At 37.5% G+C, this 24,953-nt stretch overlaps 1 protein-coding gene across 1 annotated transcript in view; it reads right to left on the bottom strand.

Annotated features, from left to right (window-relative positions):
- Positions 1–15,932: 15,932 nt before the first annotated feature.
- LOC128640327 (complement C1r-A subcomponent-like) overlaps positions 15,933–24,953 on the bottom strand; it is a 158,587-nt gene continuing 149,566 nt past the window's right edge. Inside the window, exon 11 of the mRNA XM_053692817.1 lies at positions 15,933–16,752. Coding sequence (XP_053548792.1) covers positions 15,974–16,752 — 779 coding nt within the window. The 3' untranslated portion in view covers positions 15,933–15,973. The remainder of the gene's footprint in view (positions 16,753–24,953) is intronic.

Here is a 24,953-nt window from a genome sequence, read left to right as displayed (position 1 = left end):
TCTCAAGACTTAGAGTACATAAATTGTATGCCAAACCAGAAAAATGTGTTTTCCACACTAACAAAATATCATTTTTAGGTTACACAATATCTCCTAATGGTATTCAAATGCAGAATGAAAAAGTTGATGCAGTTAAGGATTGGCCACTTTCAAAAACAAAAATGGAACTCCAAAGATTCCTGGGATTCTCCAATTACTACAGGAAGTTTATTAAATGATTCTCAAAGGTAGCAAAGCCCCTCACTGTACTTACTAGTTCATTAACACCATTCCATTGGACTCCACAAGCTACTACAGCGTTCAACAATTTAAAGACATGTTTCACTACTGCTCCCATACTCAGATTTTCTGATCCAAACCTTCAATATATTTTAGAAGTGGATTCGTCTGATTTTGCTGTTGGAGCTGTACTGTCACAGAGAGTCTCACTCACAGAGCCTATATACCCTATTTCTTTCTTTTTAAAAGTAATGAACTCTGCTGAAATAAACTACCCCATTGTGGAGAAAGAACTTCTTGCAATAAGACGCTCCTTAGAACATTCGAGACATATGCTAGAGGGGACCAAGTTACCAATTATAATATACACAGATCACAAAAATCTTCAATATTTACAAAACAACAAAACATTATCTGCTAGACAAGTTCGTTGGAGTTACTTCGCTTGATTTAACTTCAATATAATTTACAGACCTGCTACAAAAAATGGAAAAGCTAATGCCCTTTCACGTTCCCTTGAAAAAACAGAAGTAACTGCCACTAGTACCATGATACCTACAGAATGTTTCATAGGAATTTCATCCCAATTCCTCGCAGATGTAAGACGTTCTTTGGAACAAGACATTGAGATGCCTAACATACCTCTAGTCAAAGACACTGGTATCTATTATTATAAGGACAAGATTTATGTACCAACTGATTTAAGGTTACAACTAATAAAGAATTATCATGATTCACCTTTGTCTGGTCATCCAGGAATACAACGGACTTTGGAACAACTTACTAGGATTTCTGGTGGCCTAACATGAAAACCACTGTACAAGAATATATACAATCCTGTCTCGTGCATGTCACATCAAAATCGGATAAAAAAACACCTTATGGACTTTTAATGCCTTTACCCATACACGAAAAACCATGGCAACATATATCGATGGACTTAATTGTTGAATTGCCCATCTCAAAAAATCATAACACCATATTAGTTGTCATAGATATATTCGCCAAGATGGCACACTTCATACCGTGCAAGTAAGTAAATTGTCACTAGGATAAAAGAGTAATTTAGGAAATAGTGAGTAATAAAACTCACGGTGCTATCCCTTTAAATGTAACGTTAATAACGGGAGGGGGAGAGATGGGGATAAAGAAGGGGTTAAGTAGCACTCTTTCCTAACACATAGTTATCAAAAAGCTGCTAATATGCAACTAAGTAATCAGTGTTAACTGGTAAATATGCTGGACAAGCCAGCTAAGAGAGAAATTGTAATGTAGCTGTATGCATAAACAGCTAAGTGTACCTAAAGTTAAAATAGATCATTAAAGGTTATAATATAAAAAAGTTAAGGCGAAATAAACTCGCCAACGAGTACCCCCTGTGAGTTACACCAAATTACAAAACTACCAATCGATAAAAGCTAGAACGCTGGAAGCTGCTCCCCTTTATTCATGGCCGATAGCGGGAATCGTCGGCATCAGGTGCCAGGATCAGCTCAGAACAGCGAACTAGGTTAAATTTAATTGAAGTCAGAATAAAAGTAAAAACTCCAAAAAGAAAGGTGTTATTTACACAAACGCGTTTCAGCTCTCACTTCAGAGCCTTTATCAATGTGACAATTTGGGTAATGTTTGACAAGACGAGTGTCTCATTCTGCTCCTTTTTAAACCCTATAGGTAAACTTGTTCCACCAATTATAAGCGGTTCACAGTACACGCCTTCTGATCTTCCAATCATGGTTTATTATGTCAGTGACGAATCTGGGATAACGGTGTGTGATCATTATATCGTATAACATGATCTTCTAACTCAATACATCTTAAATATTCATATGACAGAATCTTATATTATAGTTACGAAGTAATTACCGTTGTATGGAAGAGCCTGTGTGTACTGTTGTAATACCGCATTGGTTAGGAAACTGTAAAGGGAGGAACAAAGAATAATATTGTGAGCAGGGTTTATGAATGAAAATTATGTGCACTTATTAATGAGTTAGTTATGATTCATTACTAGTAAGCCTATAAATAGTCCAATATTGTGTGTATACTCATATACAACACAGTTAATAGGTTCAGATTTTAAGGCAATATAGTAAAATGAATATAATTGAAACTGAAAATGGTGTCTGCAGATATATTGACCAAGTACATTTTTAGTGCAACCATAATGTAATCCTAATCTTATATTAATGATATATCCCAGTACAGCATAATATCACATAACATTGAGGTTGAATATCTAAATTCATTATTAATGACCTCATATTAGGTTAGATAAATAGTTTCATTCACTCAGGGTGCACATATAATTTTCGGATAAATAAACTGTAGGTAAATTGATAAGCCATATAGTTATTTAACACAAGGTGTCAAATGCATTTCATAAGGATATAACATTGGAACACTGATATCTGTCAGGAATCCCTGAATATCCCTTGACATGTATATTTTTTTTTTAGAAGACAACCCAAAGTATTGATTTAGGCCCATGTTGGTATATTTCAAGCCACCATTTCACCTCCAAATGCGATCAAATAAAAAAAATTGTTCACTTTTTCACAAACTTTTTCACAAACGTTAGGTTTCTAACTGAAATTATTTACAAACAACTTATGCAATTATGGCATAAATGGTTGTAAATGCTTCTCTGGGATCCCCTTTGTTCAGAAATAGCAGACATATATGGCTTTGGTGTTGCTTTTTGGTAACACCTTAGAAGCTGCTGGAAGTGATCAGGATCGCTTCCAGAGCTTCAAACCCTAGAGGACAGCTTCAAACCCCAGAGGACGTGCCAGGCACATCCTTGGTCATTAAGTGACCTCCAATGGAGGACGTGCCTGGCACGTCCTTGGTCATTAAGGGGTAAAATCACCTGCTGCATTTTTTAAGGATTCCAAAGTGGAACTATTCCTTCGTAACCTAATAAATTCACCTGTCGGTAAACTCTTAATTGTGTTGAGGTGATGGAAACTTTCTGCACACAATATATTGTTAGTTGCTGTGGGTTTTCTGTATATGTCAAACTCTAATGAGTTGTCAACTTTTTTAATTGTCAAGTCAAGAAATTCTATTTGAGTCTTATGAGTCACCATGGTAAGAAATAAACCAAACGGGTTAGTATTCAGCAGTGCAACAAATTATAGTAGGCGTTCATTTGGACCATCCCAAATAAAGAAAATATCATCTATATACCTGGACCAGTGGGTAATGTGTGTAGTATACTGTATCATCGATTCATGGAATACAATGGTTTCTTCCCACCAGCCCAGGTATATATTTGCGTACTTTTGTACCTACCCCTACCCTTGCCTAAACTTAAATCTAATGACAACCCCCTCAGATTTATATCCACATTCACTTATCAAAGTGATCTTGTCTCCAAAATAATTACCCAGCACTGGCATGTCCTGCAAGCAGATGAGGGATTACAATCAATAGTCCCTGTAAAACCTCTGTTCACTTACAGAAGAGCAAGTAACTTAAGTAACTGCCTAACTACCAGTCATTTCGACAGAAATGCCAAAAACCACCCCTTTATAAAGGCTCCATTGCATGTGGCAACTGTAAAGTATGCCAACACATGATTAAGCAGAAAGTGATTGTTGATAGTCCATTTTTTATTGAATCTATCTACTATCACATAACATGCAAAAGCACAAATGTAATTTATTGTGTATCATGCAAATGTGACCTACTTTATGTAGGAATGACCACCAGGAACCTAGGCAGAAGAATGACAGAACATTTAAATAACATTAGAACTGCTAGCAAGGACATAGAAAAAGGTAAAAAAAATCACTAGCGTAGCCAGACATTTTTTGCAATACCTTGATGGCAATACTAGCACATTCAAATGCTGGGGTTTGGAGACTATTAAATCTGGTATTAGAGGGGGAGGCACAGAACAGGCATTATTAAAAAAAGAAGCACAATGGATTTTTAATCTCAATACAGTGATGTCACATGGCATAAATGAAAGCAATAATTGTTGGGTATTTCTATAATAACTGTGTAAATATAGCCAATTTATTAGTTAACCCCTTGTAATTCATCATACACATTTCTATTATAGTATTATCAACTTATTCTTAACACTGATCTAGAATTATATTGAAGGAAGAGTATGTGAATTTGATTAGCACAACGTAACACTTCCTATATGATTTCATATGATACAGTGTGATTATAGTATGTTACTGTCAGGGTACCTGAGTATGATTCATATATATATGGCTGTTAAGACCACAGCATTAATTACATATGAAACTAGTTGCATCAGTTTATTTACTGTAGATTGCAGTCCTCCGACCTCTATGCCAAAATTATGTTTGGCTGTATAAACCAAACCCCCCTCTCTCATTCATCAAAAGAAACGTTTTCAAAGTTACCTTAAGGAAGAACAAAAGGTTTAAAGCTTTATAAAAGATAAGACCAGTGAACCATTTCAAGGTAAATATTAGCATTTTGGAACCTTCAGATGTGTAATCAAATTTACTGCTACTTACAAAGGAGGCCTGGATAAAGAGTTCCCCTATCTAGAGGAGTGGACAGTCCGTCTGGAAGGATAATTGAATGAACAAACGTTTTCAAAGGAAATAGTCTTATGCACGTAGGTGCTATATTGTCTCCCTGCTGTGTGTTGAATCCACATCGGTGCTGACTATCAATGAAACCTGTCTACATTGTGACTCTCAAAATTCACTGTTTAAAATACAACTGTATTTAGATTTCAAGTAAAATATACCTCAGTATTGTAGGAAAAAAAAATATTTTAATGGCTATGAGACTGTCTATTTATGTGATATTAAATATGAATATGGGAGATTGTGGACCTAAGAAGCAGAGACAAATAACATTCATATTAGATAAATATTTGCTGAGATTGATAAATATTGCGTGTGACGAGACCAATCTCGCCACTGTGCATTGGAGGGCCTGTTATGGAACATTCTTTGGGCTGGAGGTACATGGGCTTAAGGATACCCAGAGACTGCATGGAAATGTGGAATTTTATATGCTGGACACCCCATGTACTTTCATAACTCTGTCTTATGTCCATGTCACCCTGTATCCATAAATACAGGATGGGTACAGGGTGTGAGTGCCCCTTGTGGGAGCAATTGTGACTCTATAAGCCAAGGGGGCATAAAAGACTTTATAGCTAATAAGGGCTGTTCCTATATTCTGTAATAAGATGTATTCTATGTATGTTTCAGATTTGATTGTGTCTCAGGAGTCTGTCTGGGTAAACTGATTGTGTTCCCGTGTGATTATGTTAACTAGACTGGCCAACATCAGATTGTCTGAGTAAACTTTCTTTCCCAGTTAACTTAATATGTTAATCTGTTTCACCTGTGAATAGACAATTGTTAGAGGTTTGATGCATTGTTCATATGTTTGCTTTACTGTTTAACCAATGCCTTCTGTAACCTGAAGCCAGGGTGTATAAATATGTGTGCTGCTTTTAAATAAATTATTCATTTTGCTGATATCTGTTTGACCCTCACCATGGAGCTTTGACTCATGCTTGGGGGGAGGGAGAGGGGAAATTTACTGTATGCTGCCTGTGCCTCTGCCCTTTTATGCCAGGGTTATACCGTTACAATCGTTACATTGCAAATAGATATATGAATGTTTAACATTTCTAACAATTATTTCTTTGTGTTGCAGACAAAGAAAATGGTCATGGGCATCAATCTATACATTCAGAAAGAAGTGCACTGAATGCGAAATATGCTGTGTTTTTATATGAATAAAAGGAAGAAATAACTAAATCCTCTCCTCTTATCCATATTGCAAATACACTTATTTTCATATGAGATGAAACAAAGAATATTGGAAGCTGAATATCGATTTGGTTATTTTGTTAAAGTATAAGAGGTTGCTAAATATAGGTAATATTTAAAACAAACATCCATTGTTGCTGTAGTTAGCAGATTTAAAGGAATAAATTGTATTTTAACCTTGTATTTCATAGCCTGTATATCTTAAAACTAATCTTTAGTGCTAAGTAATTTATCTTTGCAAATATATATATATATACATAGTGAATAGGAACCGGATCCAACAGGCGGTCTCTGTTGTGCAACAAGATCCAAGAACAGCCGGCACACAGGTTTTTATCAGCAATCCGTTTTAATGTGAAAAAGAAACCAGACGTTTCGGCTCTACCACGAGCCTTTTTCAATGGTATTCAGACCGGTCTGAAAAAGGCTCGTGGTAGAGCCGAAACGTCTGGTTTCTTTTTCACATTAAAACGGATTGCTGACAAAAACCTGTGTGCTGGCTGTTCTTGGATCTTGTTGCACAACGGAGACCGCCCGTTGGATCCGGTTCCTATTCTCACTGTATGTATGCTTTGGCTGAGCACCAGGTGGCTGTGAAGATAAAGTGTGTGCCGTATCCTCCTGCTGATTTATATATATATATATATATATATATATATATAAAATTAGAATTGGTCTGAATTGTAAGTAATTTATTTCAGCTTAGAAAAATTAGCATTTAAACTGACTGTTTACTTTAAGAATATAATAACTCCTGGTGTTTTAATTAGAGTTAAATAGAATATTTTGTGAGCTAAATTGCCTAAATATATTTGTCTGGAAGTTAGTGACCCATACTGTAATATTTCATTGTGGTGAGGTAATGCAATTCAATTGTGAATAAGGCTAGTTCTAAAGGTAAATTGTATGATCTTTGCATAGCATATTATATAGTTTAAACCTGTATAGTATTGATTCATATCTGGTTTTCTACAAATGTATTTCAATGTGTCTATAAATTTTAACTAATATAAAGAATTTAGGAATTTACTTTAATTTTATTGTCTTGCTGTATGCATTTTATTGGGAGTTTATTTTAAAGAAAAATTATTAAATATATTGTATTATAACCCGGCCATATACTGACATTACTGATACTCTATATCCTTATGAAATGCATTTGATACCTTGGCCTCTAGTTATCAAGCCGTCAACCTCAAATACGCTGAAATTCCGCAGCGTATTTGTGGCGAGGCTGATTCGCCTAAGTTATCAAGCCCTATACACCGGCAAAAGTAGAATATAGTGACGTAAGCTTCGATCCGCCGGACTCAGTCCGACACAGATCGATTCTTACGTCACTCCAGATGTTCCGAACGCAAGTTCGGCACAATCTGACTACTTTTGGGAGTTATCAAAAAACTAGCAGGTACGCTCGGCACTTTTCCGGCCCAGCGTACCTGGTTTTCAATCCGCCTCCCTGGAGGTGGCGGATCCCATAGGAATCAATGGGAGTCTGATCATAGCGAAAGTTCATGTTCACTGCTGCCCGACATCCCATTGATTCCTATGGGAAGTGTGTACACCTAACACCCTAACATGTACCCCGACTCTAAACACCCCTAATCTGCCCCCCTAAACTGCCGCCACCTATATTAAACATGCTAACCCCTAAACTGCCGCTCCCGGACCCTGCTGCAACTATAATAAATATGTTAACCCCTAAACTGACGCTCCTGGACCCCGCCGCCACCTACATAATACCTATTAACCCCTATCCTGCCCCCCTATACCGCTGCCACCTATAATAAATTTATTAACCCCTATCCTGCCCCCCCCATACCGCCGCCACCTATAATAAATTTATTAACCCCTATCCTGCGGATCCCGCACCCCGCCGCAACTAAATAAATTGTTTAACCCCTAAACCGCCGCTCCCGGACCCCGCCGCCACCTATATCAAACTTATTAACCCCTAATCTGCCCCCCTACACCGCCGCAACCTATAATAAAATTATTAACCCTTAATCTGCCCCCCCTACACCGTCGCCACCTATAATAAATTTATTAACCCCTATCCTGCCCCCCCTACACTGCCGCAACCTATAATAAAATTATTAACCCCTAAACCTAAGTCTAACACTAACCCTAACACCCCCTATCTTAAATATTAATTAAATAAATATAAATAAATATTACTCTTATTAAATAAATTATTCCTATTTAAAACTAAATACTTACCTGTAAAATAAATATAAATCCTAAGATAGCTACAATGTAATTATTAATTACATTGTAGCTATATTAGGGTTTATTTTACAGGTAAGTATTTAGTTTTATTAAATAAATTATTCCTATTTAAGAGTAATATTTATTTATATTTATTTAATTAATATTTAAGATAGGGGTGTTAGGGTTAGTGTTAGACTTAGGTTTAGGGGTTAATAATTTTATTATAGGTTGCGGCGGTGTAGGGGGGGCAGGATAGGGGTTAATAAATTTATTATAGGTGGCGACGGTGTAGGGGGGGCAGATTAGGGGTTCATAAGTTTAATATAGGTGGCGGCGGGGTCTGGGAGCGGCGGTTTAGGGGTTAAACAATTTATTTAGTTGCGGCGGGGTCCGGGATCTGCAGGATAGGGGTTAATAAATTTATTATAGGTGGCGGCGGTATAGGGGGGGCAGGATAGGGGTATTATGTAGGTGGCGGCGGGGTCTAGGAGCGGCGGTTTAGGGGTTAATAACTTTATTTAGTTGCAGGGGGCTCCGGGGGCGTGGTATAGGGGTTAGAACAGTGTAGTTTAGTGTGGGTGCTTAGTGACAGCTTATCAATAAAGCTGGGAAAAAGCCAAAGAGCAGCGAGATCGGGATGAGTGATAACTATCACAGTCCGCTGCTCATCGCCCTGTACTTGGTGCGCTGCTTTTTGACAGCTTTTTTGATAACTTTGGCGAGCGTATTCAGGTCCACGGCGGTGAGGCGAGCTTAGGCGGGCGTATTGGGGCCGGCGAAGGCAGGTAAGTAGACGGCTTGATAACTAGAAGCCCTTGTGTTAAATAACTATATGGCTTATTAATCTACCTACAGTTTATTTATCCAAAAATTATATGTGCACCCTGAGTGAACGAAACTATTTATCTAACCTAATATGGGGTCATTAATAATGAATTTAGATATTCAACCTCAATGTTATGTGATATTATGCTGTACTGGGATATATCATTAATATAAGATTAGGATTACATTATGGTTACACTAAAAATGTACTTGGTCAATATATCTGCAGACACCATTTTCAGTTTCAATTATATTCATTTTACTATATTGCCTTAAAATCTGAACCTATTAACTGTGTTGTATATGAGTATACACACAATATTGGACTATTTATAGGCTTACTAGTAATGAATCATAACTAACTCATTAATAAGTGCACATAATTTTCATTCATAAACCCTGCTCACGATCATATTCTTTGTTCCTCCCTTTACCGTTTCCTAACCAATGCGGTATTACAACAGTACACACAGGTTTTTCCATACAACGGCAATTACTTTGTAACTATAATATAAGATTCTGTCATATGAATATTTAAGATGTATTGAGTTAGAAGATCATGTTATACGATATAATGATCACACACCGTCATCCCAGATTCGTCACTGACATAATAAACCATGATTGGAAGATCAGAAGGCGTGTACTGTGAACCACTTATGATTGGTGGAACAAGTTTACTTATAGGGTTTAAAAAGGAGCAGAATGAGACACTCGTCTTGTCAAACATTACCCAAATTGTCACATTGATAAAGGCTCTGAAGTGAGAGCTGAAACGCATTTGTGTAAATAACACCTTTCTTTTTGGAGTTTTTACTTTTATTCTGACTTCAATTAATTTTAACCTAGTTCGCTGTTCTGAGCTGATCCTGGTGCCGACGATTCCCGCTATCGGCCAGGAATACAGGGGAGCAGCTTCCTGCGTTCTAGCTTTTATTGTTTGGTAGTTTTGTAATTTGGTGTAACTCACAGGGGGTACACATTGGCGAGTTTATTTCACCTTAACTTTTTTATATTATAACCTTTAATGATCTATTTTAACTTTAGGTACACTTAGCTGTTTATGCATACAGCTACATTACAATTTCTCTCTTAGCTGGCTTGTCCAGCATATTTACCAGTTAACACTGATTACTTAGTTGCATATTAGCAGCTTTTTGATAAGCATGTGTTAGGAAAGAGTGCTACTTAACCCCTTCTTTATCCCCCTCTCTCCCCCTCCCATTATTAACACTTAATACTGTACCAAAAGCCTCCTACATCTTCAGAAACTGCTACCCTCTTCCTCAATAACATTGTAAGATTACATGGAATACCACCAATAATAATGACTGACAGGGGAACCCAGTTCACCTCCCACTTTTGGAACAAACTATGTGAAATAACCCAGATAGATCATCGTTTTACTACCGCATCCATCCTCAAACAAATGGTCAAGCAGAAAGCATAAACCAATGGCTTGAGCAATACCTCAGGTGTTACTGTTCTTACCATCAGAACGAATGTGTTAAATATCTCCCAATGGCTGAATACGCCTTCAAACACCTTGTAAATACATCTACAAAAATGACCCCATTTTATGCTAACTAAGGGTATCATCCCTTATTGTCCTTATCTTCTGATACTGGAACTACTTCACCCTTAGTTGATGAGTTACACAACTCTCTGTTGGAGAATTTTAAAATGATTCATCAAAATATACAAATGGCTCAAGACACTCAAAAACATTATTATGATTTACATAGAAGGACTTCTCCAACATACTCAGTAGGAGATCTGGACTGGCTTTCCACAAAGAATCTGAGATTACAAATCCCCAGTAAAAAGCTAGCTAGTCTTTTCATTGGACCATTTCCAATTATACAAATTGTTAATAATAATGCAGTCACCTTGAAATTACCAACTACAATGAAAATACATCCTACATTCCATGTATCCTTGATAAAACCTCACAAGACTACAAGAGACCCACATACTATATTACCTCCATTACCACAAATCTTAGAGAAAGATGAATATGAAGTACATTCTCTCCTTGATTCACAATATTGTAAGGGAGAATTACAATATTTAGTTCATTGGAAGAACAACTTATCAGAGGAAGATACTTGGGAGCCAGCATCTAACCTTAAATCTCCCAGACTTGTATCCATGTTCCACCGGAGGATTCCTGACCGACCTAGACATCAAGCTCTGGAACAGCTTGCTTGAATGGGGGGTCATGTCATGGATTCAGGAGGTCTGATCTCTTTTCTTTTAAACAGTAAAAACTACTGGGTTACTGTTCCTTTAATTCCCTTCAATCAATTAACAACTTCAGCGACCTTTAAAAGTTAGACACACCCTAGAACCTGTGCTTAGTATTGTTTTCATAGTGCCTACCAGCAACTACTGAGAATCTGAGCTCTCTCCTATTGGAATTTAAAAGTGGAATCTTTCTTTGGGGAAACTGCAGTTTTTCATCAGCTTAAGTGGATTCAGCAACTCTCTTAAGGTACCGTTCAAACTTAAAGATCGTATCAACTACTTCTGGATTTGTTTAACTAGCAGGAATTCTATAACTTTTATTCAGTGACTTTCTATGAAACTGCATTGTATATTTATTGCCGCTCTGCCATCAAGTGCAGACAGACCTGCTTCTGATATTTGTACCGTTATCCTGTCTGACCTGCTAAACAAATTGTCCTTTTCCTTTATGCTTGAACATTCAACTATCAAAAGGTGATACTTTAAAACTAAATAATACTGAATTATAAATGAGAGTCTGTTATCCAAACATCCATTAGACACTTTTGCAGTAAGGGTTAAATAAAATCATTACTGCTTAAACTCATAACAACTTCCAAAAGGCTAGATTACAAGTTTTGTCGGTAAAAACTGGCGGAGCTAACGCTCCTTTTTTTTCCAGCGCTCACTTTAAACAACGCTGGTATTACAAGTTTTCTGAATGGCTGCATAGCCTCAGAAAAGTGAGCGTTGAGCAAATCTAGCGCCATTTCTCCCTGTAATACCAGCGTTGCTTACGGTAGCGGTAAGCTGGAAAAACGTGCTTGTGCACGATTTCCCCATAGGACACCATGGGGCTGAGATGGCTGAAAAAAACCTAACACCTGCAAAAAAGCAGCGTTCAGCTCTTAATGCAGCCCCATTGTTTCCTATGGTAAAACACTTTCTAAGTCTACACCTAATACCCTAACATGAACCCCGAGTCTAAACACCCCTAACCTTACACTTATTAACCTCTAATCTGCTGCCCCCAACATCGTCGCCACCTGCATTAAACTATTAACCCCTAATCTGCCGCTCCGGACACCGCCGCCACCTACATTATCCCTATGAACCCCTAATCTGCGGCCCCTAACATCGCCGACACCTATATTATATTTATTAACCCCTAGTCTGCTGCCCCCAATGTTGCTGCCACCTACCTACAATTATTAACCCCTAATCTGCCGCCCCCAATGTCGCCGCTACTATATTAAATGTATTAACCCCTAAACCTAAGTCTAACCCTAACACCCCCTAACTTAAATCTATTTTTAATAAATCTAAATAAAATTTCTATAATTAAATAAATTATTCCTATTTAAAAATAAATACTTACCTATAAAATAAACCCTAATATAGCTACAATATAACTAATAGTTACATTGTAGCTATTTTAGGATTTATATTTATTTTACAGGCAACTTTGTATTTATTTTAAGCTAGGTACAATAGCTATTAAATAGTTAATAACTATTTAATAGCTACCTAGTTAAAATAATTACAAAATTACCTGTAAAATAAATCCTAACCTAAGTTACAAATACACCTAACACTACACTATCAATAAATGAATTAAATAAATTAACTACAATTATCTAAAATAAAATACAATTAAATAAACTAAACTATATTACAAAAACAAACAAACACTAAATTACAGCTCTTTTACCAGCCCTTAAAAGGGCTTTTTGCGGGGCATTGCCCCAAAGTAATCAGCTCTTTTACCTGTAAAAAAAAAGAAATACAATACCCCCCAACATTACAACCCACCACCTACACACCCCTACTCTAAAACCCACCCGATCCCCCCTTAAAAAAACCTAACACTACCCCATTGAAGATCACCCTACCTTGAGCTGTGTTCACCCAGCCGGGCACCGATGGGGCAGAAGAGGACATCCGGACCGGCAGACATCTTCATCCAAGCGGCATCTTCTATCTTCATCCTTCCAGAGCGGAGCGGAGCTATCTTCTATCCAGCTGACGCGGAGCCATCCTCTTCAATCAAAGTCCTAACGAAGAATGAAGGTTCCTTTAAATGACGTCATCCAAGATGGCGTCCCTCGAATTCCGATTGGCTGATAGGATTCTATCAGCCAATTGGAATTAAGGTAGGAAAAATCCGATTGGTTGATTTAGTCAGCCAATCGGATTGAAGTTCAATCCAATTGGCTGATTGGATCAGCCAATAGAATGCGAGGTCAATATCAGCGGGCGTTAAAAAGCAGCGTTAGGACCCCTTAACGCTGCTTTTTAAAGCTAACGCAGAACTCGTAATCTAGGCGATAGTAACTAAAGCTTAGTTGCTATTTCACTATATATATATATATATATATATATATATATATAATCTGATACTCACTTTTATTGTAGTGAATGTCCTAAGTATAGTGATACAAACTTTTATATTAAAAGAATTTATTTAATCTGCAGCTGAGATCCATTAATACATATAACTTCAGCTTGAAGTTCTTTACATCTACAGACTGAAAGTGAAGAATCAGACTGAAAGTGAAGAATCCCAGACTGAAAGTGAAGAATACTAATGTGATCATGTCTGTTGCATTTTCTTTCAACTGTGCTGAATTCACAAACCATACAAAGACACATTCACATGGTAAGTGTACACAATTATCTTGAACACTGTGCATCCCGGATTCATCCTATTGGAAACCCTTATGATTCATATATTTTTTTTTATTAGATGGTATTTCACAATCATCTATTTTGAAAATTATGAATGACACAATGAAGATAAACTGATATTTCGATTCGAATTGCCTTTCAAAGACCATACATCCAGGTGAGTTTGCACAATTCATGCTATTTAAGAATCATAGGATCAATAATGTTCTATTAATATATACATGTCCTATTTTAGAATAAGTTTATTTTAGACATTACCCCTACTTTGTGCTAGAGAGGACTCATATTGTGATCAATCAGACAGATAAAGGAATACATTTTATATTTGACATTTATTATTATTTGAAGGGACATTAAATATTACATTCACTTTTGTCCCTCATCCAATAGAATAATTATGAATTTTTTTTCAAAATTTGATGTTATGCATTATTTTGTCTAATTTTAAATGTTAATATGTAAGTCAACTCAAGATTAGACAATTTAATGTGAATAATTTCAAATTATGTATACAGTATATAGATGGATAGAGTTAGATCTCTAGTCTGAACCTGGCTTTAAAGGGACACTAAACCCAATTTTTTTCTATCATGAGTCAGGTAGAGAATACAATTTTAAATAACATCCCAATTTACTTCTATTATCTAATTTGCTTCATTCTTTAGATATCCCTTGTTGAAGAAATAGCAATGCACATGGGTGAGCCAATCACATGAGGCATCTATGTACAACCACCAATCAGCAGCTTCTGAGCATATCTAGATATGCTTTTCAGCAAAGGATATCAAGAGAATGAAGCAAATTAGATAATAGAAGTAAATTAGAAAGTTGTTTAAAATTGCATGTTCTTTCTATATAATGAAAGAAAACATTTGGGTTTCATGTCCCTTTAATAGAAAAACAAACAATACATGTTAGAGCATAGACAGAATATAATTTTTCAAATATTATATTCTGAATATCTTGTTAGTCATGTGTTAATGTAAATTATAAATTTATGTCTGATTTAAAAAAAAAAATCTTTCTTACAGATTTTCTGATTTGCTGATTTCAAATATATTTTTTTTCAAATAAATAATTTTAAATTAATTATTGTATTTTTTAAAATTATTTAACATATATTCTTGATATCTTTATGAAATACATCCTTCAAACACTGACCACAAAATATTATTTTCATTGAATCACATAGAGCACGCAATAATAAACATTAATTCTCATTTGCTTCATTAATAAGATATCGTTTTTTGCATAAATATCAGTGCAAATGGGTGAGGCAATCACAGTGAAACCCTGAGAACGCCGAAAAGAGTATTTGAAGCTGTGGAATTTTAATTATTTATCTACACCTGATGAAACGATCGTGTTAGATCGTGAAACGTTGTGTTTTTAAATTAAAAGTCCTTTTTAACATTGGCTTTTTCCACGAGCTTCATTTTAGATTAAACAGTATAGATAAAATGTATACACTGTATACTACCCCAGCTGGAACTAAGAGCGCACAGAGTGTGTGGTAGCTATTACGGAGCTGGAAAGTGAGTATCATGTACCCCACACTGCCGCTTCTACCATCATGTAGCACCACATCCGTATGCAGCCCCTGTCTATCATGTACCCCACACTGCAGCTTCTACCATCATGTAGCACCACATCTGTATGCAGCCCCTGTCTATCATGTACCCCACACTGCAGCTTCTGCCATCATGTAGCACCACATCCGTATGCAGCCCCTGTCTATCATGTACCCCAAACTGCAGCTGCCTCTCTTTGTCCTGTTTCACACCAAAGAAGGTTATAAAACCCAGCAATAACATTTCATATTAGTATATATCATGGCTGGTATTAACTTGGGACAAATATAAAAAACAGGATATTTTTGAGAACAATTGATATATTTTATTTTCATATCATGGAGTTTATTTCCAATTATTTGACAATTTATGATTACTGCTTTCTGCACATCACAGTTATTAAAGTGATAAGGTGTCACCAAGATAATGATAGTTTTAATCAAGTTCTCATTCAATAATGTACCTCTGGATCCAGTCTATGTAGTTGTTGACTTTAGTGTAAAAACCATATCCCTGCCCACATTTAATGCCCCATGACACAAGTCCAGTGAGCACCCAAGTGTCATCATTATCATCAGAAGCAAAGGGTCCCCCACTGTCCCCCTGGCAAGAATCCTTTTTTTTAATTTTAGACTCTGGGAAACCAGCACAAAACATATTCTGGGAAAATATGGAATTCTTAGAGATGTTTCTTTTACTGTCCACATACCTCTGACACTTGTCTCTGCTGACCATGGGCACGGGCACGTACAGTAGATTGTTAGCAATCATATTATTCTCAGTTTTCCCAAACCCACTGACATAGCCAAGCCTATTAGTTGCATACAGGATTTCATTCTTTGTGTCTGGAAGGCAGATAGGAGACACATTTTGGTTCATGACCACTGGATGTTGCAGATGAATCAAAGCAATGTCATTGTCATAGTTTATGGGGTTGTAGTCTGGGTGCACATAGAACTCCTTCACAGGATAATGTGACAACATAATCAGTTCATCCACTTCAACATGTCCCATAAAGAGTTTAATATCATCCACAGGGGTTTTCTCAGTCTTTGATTTCATGAGCACGTGAGCAGCGGTTAGTACCCAGTATTCACCAATCAGCACGGCACCACCACGTTCAGGTTGCGCAACAAAGACCTGCCATGGGAAGTTACCAATCTCAGCTTTATCACCACCGATGATTCTTGCTGTACTGGTCACAGGCTTCTCTGGCCTTCCACAAACTGCAAACACAATTCAGATAAATAGTTAGCAGGTTAGACGAATGGCAGACAAGGCCTAGGTATAATAATAAGCATATTACACAATGACCATCTCCTACACAGTGTTATTAGCAGGTTAGACAATGGCAGACAAGGCCTAGGTATAATAATAATAAGAATATTGTCATTGTGTAATATGCTTATTATTATTATACCTAGGCCTTGTCTGCCATCGTCTAACCTGCTAATAATACTCTATTAACCCCTCAATCACCACATATCCACTGCAAGTACCTGTCTATTCTATTAACCCCTCAACTGCCTCATACCCACCGCAAGTATCTATCCTGTTAACCCCTATACCACTACATACCCACCGCAAGTATCCATCTAAATTATTAACCTACATACCCTACACTATAAACCCCTAAACCGCCACTAGCCCACCATAAATACCCTACACTATTAATCCCTAAACCACCACAACCCCCAACAACAAACTTACCCTACTCTACCTAACACCTAACCCCCACTCTAAACCAACCCCCTAAGTCAGCTAAAAATAAAAAAAAAACTGTTACATAAAATATAAAAAGACAGTATCAAAACCCCCCAAAAAACACTGTTATATCTAATAATAACTTACGTGCCCCATAAAAAAACAAACGAAAAAAACCCACCCAAAACAAAACCCTGTTGTGGGTCTTAGTGGAGCACTAAATAACGTTTTCAAAGGGAATAGCCAATAAAATGCAAGCTCAATCCTATTGGCTGATTGGATCAGCCAATAGGATTAAAGCTCAATCCTATTGGCTGATTGGATCAGCCAATAGGATTTTTCCCCCTTTAATTCCTATTGGCTGATAGAATTCTATCAGCCAATCGGAATGTAAGGGACGCCATTTTGGATGACGTCACTTAAAGGGACCCTTCAGTGTACAGCAGCGACCGTATGAAGAGGATACTACGCGCCGGATGTCTTGAAGATGGACCCGCTCCGCGCCGGATGGATAAAGATAAAAGATGCCATCTGGATGAAGACTTCTGCCCACTTGGATGAGGACTTCTGCCCGCTTGGGTGAGGACTTCACCGTCTGGATGAGGATGGATGTCCGGTCTTCGAAAACTGTAGGTGGAGCGTCGGGGGTTAGTGTTAGTTTTTTTTAAAGGTTTATTGGGTGGGCAATGCCCCGCAAAAGGCCCTTTTAAAGGCTATTGGCAGTTTAGTGTAGGCTAGGGGTTTTATTATTTTTTTGGGGGGGTTATTTTGATAGGGCTATTTGATTAGGAGTAATTCGTGTTTTTTTGTTGTTGATAATTTCGTTTTTTATTTTGTGTAATTTAGTGTTTTTTGTTTTTTTTAATTTAGATAATTGTATTTGATTAATTTAATTTATTTTATAGGATTGTAATGTTAGGTTTTATTGTAAGGCAGGTTAGGTTTTATTTTACAGGTAAATTTGTATTTATTTTAACTAGGTAGTTAGTAAATAGTTAATAACTATTTAGTAACTAGTCTACCTAGTTAAAATAAATACAAACTTACCTGTGAAATAAAAATAAAACCTAAGATAGCTAGAATATAACTATTAGTAATATTGTAGCTAGCTTAGGTTTTATTTTACAGGTAAGTTTGTATTTAGTTTTAAATTTGAATTATTTAGGTAATAATTGAAAGTTTTATTTAGATTTATTTTAATTATATTTAAGTTAGAGGTTGTTAAGCTTAGGGTTACGTTAGGGTTAGACTTAGGGTTAGGGTTAAGTTAGGGTTACGTTAGGGTTAGGTTTAGGGGTTAATATATTTATGTACTGTTAGTGATGTGGGAGGCCAGAGGTTTAGGGGTTAATAACTTTAGTATAGTGGTGGCGACATTTGGGGCAGCAGATTAGGGGTTAATAAGTGTAGGTAGGTGGCGGCAATGTTAGGGGCAGCAGATTAGGGGTAAATAACTGTAATGTAGGGGGCAGCGATGTTAGGGGCAGCAGATTTGGGGTGTTTAGACTCAGGGTTTATGTTAGGGTGTTAGGTTTAAACATATATTTTTATTTCCCCATAGACATCAATAGGGCTGCGCTACGGAGCTTTTCGTTCTGCGATTGCAGGTGTTAGGCTTCTTTTTTGCGACTCTCCACATTGATGTCTATGGGGAAATCATGCACGAGTACGTAACAGCAGCGCTTGATTTGTGTGCGGTATGGAGCTCAAAGCCACCATATCGCCCGCACAAGCCTGCTTTTTACAAACCTGTAATAGCAGCGCTATAGGGAGGTGAAATAACGCCAAAAATGTTGCGGTTGTTAATTTCCCTATAGCGCTCAAAACTCCTAATCTGGCTGATAGTCTATAATTATAAATAATAAACACAACAAGCAACGTTAATTACATTTTAATGTATATGCAAATATTTAAACATTATGCATCCTACATAACAATGCATCATTTTAATATTGAATATGTATGTGTAGGGCCCCAGCTTCTATAGTTGGTTTTAGGTTATGGCAGATAAGTGGTTAATGTTTAAATGATGTGCATAGTCATGTACAATGCATTTATCTATAGAGTAAAATGTATTTATTTATGATTGAAATAAAAGCAAGCAACTATTAAATCCCTTTTAAGATATCTACAATACTTTAAAGAACCTACATTGTACATGACAATGCATAATTTGTCATGGAGATGTGGCCTTTTCTTTCAAAATCTCAACAGACCGTCGGAATGCGAGGCTGACACATCCAGATGCGGATGGTTTGAATATCGGGGCCTTCGACTTTAGTGGTGTATTTTGTAGAAAAGATTTCAAGTGGAATATGATTTACACTACTGTGTTCCCTCATTTGCCTCATAAGTCTGTGCCACAGCCACTGTTCTCTAACACTGAAAAAGAGCTTTTTTGTGCCTTTTTATCTTCATGTTGTTACATAACCATCAGTTTACTCTGTCACACACTTCTCCATCTGTTCCTGCACAAACACACAATCCCACTGACACTTTACCTGCACAATCCCACTGACACTTTACCTGCACAATCCCACTGACACTTTACCTGCACAATCCCACTGACACTTTACCTGCACAATCCCACTGACACTTTACCTGCACAATCCCACTGACACTTTACCTGCACAATCCCACTGACACTTTACCTGCACAATCCCACTGACACTTTACCTGCACAATCCCACTGACACTTTACCTGCACAATCCCACTGACACTTTACCTGCACAATCCCACTGACACTTTACCTGCACAATCCCACTGACACTTTACCTTTTCTCCCATTAAGAGCCAGATTACAAGTGATGTGATTACTGTTGTGTGCAAGCGAAAAGGGGTTTAGCGCCGGTGTTTTGCACGCATCGTGTTTTCCAGTCATATTACAATTTGAAAGTGAACAAGATCACTTGAGCGCAATTGAAGTGAGACATGAGTGGGTGAGTCAGACTTGAGAGAAAGACATGAGTCTGTGAGACATGAGTCTTTGAGACATGAGTGGGTGAGACATTAGTGGGTGAGAGATGTGTGTAGGTGAGATGTGAATGGGAGAGACGTGTGTAGGTGAGACGTGTGTAGGTGAGATGTTTCTCTAGGTGAGACGTGTGTGGGTGAGATGTGTGTGTTACTTATTTTACAAATGGAAACATTTTAGAAGTGAGCAGAATTAATGAGTGACTCAGAGGGGGGATAATGGATTAAAAGGAGATTAATCCCAAAATGTGCAAAAAAAGGTTAACTTGTGTACAGGGAAAAATATGATTTGCAATGTGCTCTAATTATTTTCCCCCTTAATCATGTAATTTAAATGTTAAAATGTTAGTCTTCCATTCCCCTAGAGAGACTGGGGTAAATGTAGAACCCTGACCCTGCGACATGCTGCACAGAGATTGCTTGATCAGTGCAGGAGCCTTTTTATGTATATCCTGATAGGTCACAACAAAATAGATAAGATAAACAACACTCAAAAGGCTTTTCAATGGGTGTTTTTCTGGACTGCAATATTTTGCTGCTTAAATCCTATTGGCTGTTCAAATTAGCCAATAGGATTTAAGCAGCTCTCATCCTATCAGCTGGTTTGAATTTTTCAGCCAATAGGAATGTAACGGTACCCCAATATAAAAGGGGTACCTTGCATTCAATCCTCAGTGTGTGGCGACGATTGTACGAAGAGGATCCTCCACGCTGGATGGCTCCGTGCCGACTTCGCCCTGGATGAAGATAGAAGAGGTCCCCGCGTTGGATGAAGATGTCGCCGCATGGAAGAAGACCTTCTCCACCGGACTTCAGGAATGGTGAGAACCTATTTGGGGGATAGACTTAGGTTGTTTTTTTTGGGGTGTTTTTTTTATTTTAATGGTCAGTAAAAGAGCTAAATGCCCTTTTAAGGGCAATGCTTATGCAAATGCACCTTTAGGGGCAATGGGAAGCTTAGGTTTTTTTTTATTTTGGGGGGGTTTACTGTTTAACTTAGGTCAATGCCCTACACAAGGCCCTTTTAAGGGATATTGATAGTTTATTGTTAGGTTAGGGGGTGTTTTTATTTTTGGGTGGCTTTTTTGTTTTTATAGGGCTATTAGATTAGGTTTATATTTTTATTATTTTGGATCATTTTGTTTATTATTTTTTGTAATCTTACTGCAAGATTACGAGTCTTGCATTAGCCTTAAAAATCAGCGTTGAGAGGTCCCAACGCTGCTTTTTAATGCCCGCTGGTATTACGAGTCTGGCAGGTTCAGGTGTACCGCTCACTTTTTTTCCACGACTCGAACATACTGCAAATCCCCTTACGTCAATTACGTATCCTATCTTTTCAATGGGATTCTCCTAACGCCGGTATTACGAGTCTTGGAAAAAGCGAGCGGTACAGCCTCTCCTGTCAAGACTCCTACCGCATTTAAAAGTCAGTAGTTAAGAGTTTTATGGGCTAACGCCGTAACATAAAACTCTTAACTAAAGTGCTAAAAGTACACTAACACCCATAAACTACCTATTAACCCCTAAACCGAGCCCCCCCCCACATCGCAAACACTATAATAAAATGTTTAACCCCTAATCTGCTGACCGGACATCGCCGCCAATTTAATAAATGTATTAACCCCTAAACCGCCGCACTCCAGCATCGCAAACACTAGTTAAATATTATTAACCCCTAATCTGCCGTCCCTAACATCGCCGACACCTACCTACATTTATTAACCCCTAATCTGCAGCCCCCAACGTCGCCGCCACAATAATAAAGTTATTAACCCCTAAACCTAAATTTAACCCTAAAACCCCCTAATTTAAATATAATTTTAAATAATCTAAATAAAATTACTACAATTAACTAAATAATTCCCATTTAAAACTAAATACTTACCTATAAAATAAACCCTAAGCTAGCTACAATATAACTAATAATTACATTGTAGCTAGCTTAGGGTTTATTTTTATTTTACACTAGGTAGAATATTTTTAACTAGGTAGAATATTTATTAAATAGTTATTAACTATTTAATAGCTACCTAGTTAAAATAAGTACAAATTTGCCTGTAAAATAACCTAAGTTACAATTACACCTAACACTACACTATAATTAAATAAATTAACTAAATTAACTACAATTAATTACAATTAAATTAAATAAACCAAAGTACAAAAAAAAAAACAAGACACTAAATTACAGAAAATAAAAAAAATAATTACAAATTTTTAAACTAATTACACCTAATCCCCCCAAAATAAAAAAAGCCCTACCCTATACTAAATTACAAATAGCCCTTAAAAGGGCCTTTTGCAGGGCATTGCCCCAAAGTAATCAGCTCTTTTACCTGTAAAAAAAAAATACAATACCCCCCCAACATTACAACCCACCACCCACACACCCAACCCTACTCTAAAACCCACCCAATCCCCCGTTAATAAAACCTAACACTAACCCCTTGAAGATCACCCTACCTTGAGACGTCTTCACCCAACCAGGCCGAAGTCCTCTACGAAGCCGGGCGAAGTGGTCCTCCAGACGGGCAGAAGGCTTCATCGAATCTGGGCAGAAGAGGTCCTCCAGGCGGGCAGAAGACTTCATCCAGGCAGCATCTTCTATCTTCATCCTTCCGGTGCAGAGCGGGTCAATCTTCAATCCAGCCGACGCGGAGCATCCTCTTCAAACGAAGTCAAACTGAAGAATGAAGGTTCCTTTAAATGACGTCATCCAAGATGGCGACCCTTCAATTCCGATTGGCTGATAGAATTCTATCAGCCAATCGGAATTAAGGTAGGAAAAATACTATTGGCTGATGCAATCAGCCAATAGAATTGAGCTTGCATTCTATTGGCTGATTGGAACAGCCAATAGAATGCGAGCTCAATCCTATTGGCTGATTGGATCAGCCAATAGGATTGAACTTCAATTCTATTGGCTGATTGCATCAGCCAAAAGGATTTTTCCTACCTTAATTCCGATTGGCAGATAGAATTCTATCAGCCAATCGGAATTCAAGGGACGCCATCTTGGATGACGTAATTTAAAGGAACTGTCATTCTTCAGTTGGACTTCGTTTGAAGAGGATGCTCAGCGTTAGCTGGATTGAAGATGGACCCGATCCACGCCGGAAGGATGAAGATAGAAGATGCCGCCTGGATGAAGACTTCTGCCCGTCTGGAGGACCACTTCGCCCGGATTCGTAGAGGACTTCGGCCCGGGTTGGGTGAAGACGTCTCAAGGTAGGGTGATCTTCAAGGGGTTAGTGTTAGGTTTTATTAAGGTTGGATTGGGTGGGTTTTAGAGTAGGGTTGGGTGTGTGGGTGGTGGGTTGTAATGTTGGGAGGGGTATTGTATTTTTTTTTACAGGTAAAAGAGCTGATTACTTTGGGGCAATGCCCCGCAAAAGGCCCTTTTAAGGGCTATTTGTAATTTAGTATAGGGTAGGGCTTTTTTATTTTGGGGGGCTTTTTTATTTTATTAGGGGGATTAGATTAGGTGTAATTAGTTTAAAAATTTGTAATTATTTTTTTATTTTCTGTAATTTAGTGTTTTTTTCTTTTTGTACTTTAGTTTATTTGATTTATGTCACACTCTGATCCACTCATCGCCGTGTCGCTGCGGCTTCCGGATTTCCTCTGTGACTCAACGCGTCACGTTGCCTAGCAACGTGATGCAGTCGTCAGGACACTCCACTCTGACGTCGGCATCTCTCCTCTGCCTTTAAATCCTGGCGGGAGATCTTACTCAGGGCCCGTTTGTTTATCCTGACTCTGGTGCTGTGAGTACTTAAAATCTGAATCTGTATTTGACCCTTGCCTGTCTGACTACGAACTCTGCTTAACCCTCAATCAAACCTGTCTCCTGGATATTCTGACCCTTGCCTGTCTGACCTTGCTATTGCCTAGACCCTCAAACTGTCTCCTGGATATACTTACCCTTGCCTGCCTGACCTTGCTTTTGCCTTAATCCTAGCAAACCTGCTTAAAGGGACATTTATCATTTATTTGTTGCAAACCTGCTTAAAGGGACTTTCAGGTTAAATTAAATTTTCATAATTCAGATACAGCATGTAATTTTAAACAACTTTCCATTTTACTTCCACTAAAAAAAATGTGCACAGTCTTTTATATTTACAATTTTTGAATCACCAGATCCTACTGAGCATGTGCAAGAATTCACAGACTATACGTATATGCATTTGTGATTGGCTGATTGCTATCACATGGTACAAGGGGAGTGGAAATATACATAACTTTGAAATTTGTTATAAAAAATCTACTACTCATTTGAAGTTCAGACTAAGTGCTATTGCATTGTCTTGTTATCTTGCATTTGTTGATTATGCAAATCTAATGTGTTGACTGGTCCTTTAAAGGAACATTTATCATTTATTTGCTGCAAACCTGCTTAAAGGTACATTTATCATTTGTTTGCTGCAAACCTGCTTAAAAGGACATTTATCATTTTACCTTCCAACTACCTAAAGTTATTATCCTGCTTAAAGGGTTCAACCGCTTTCTCTTGTGTATCAATTCAGACCTCAAGAAACTATACAGAGATTCTACTTCTTTTGTGAGTACATTGTATCCTGCTTATTTTGTTTCCTGAGTGGGTCACGTCCTGGATATTTCTCAGTTTGCTAGCGTGTGTTTTACTTTTCACGCTAGCAGTTGGGTTGAATCCTGGGCTGATCCTTTACGGCTGACAATTTAATTGTAATTAATTATATTTAGTTTAGGGAATTCATTTAATGATAG

The sequence above is a fragment of the Bombina bombina genome, chromosome 9 (assembly GCF_027579735.1).
Source record: "Bombina bombina isolate aBomBom1 chromosome 9, aBomBom1.pri, whole genome shotgun sequence".
Lineage (NCBI taxonomy): Eukaryota > Metazoa > Chordata > Amphibia > Anura > Bombinatoridae > Bombina > Bombina bombina.
Note: the sequence above shows the minus strand (reverse complement) of the source record. Positions and strands in the feature narration are given on the sequence as shown.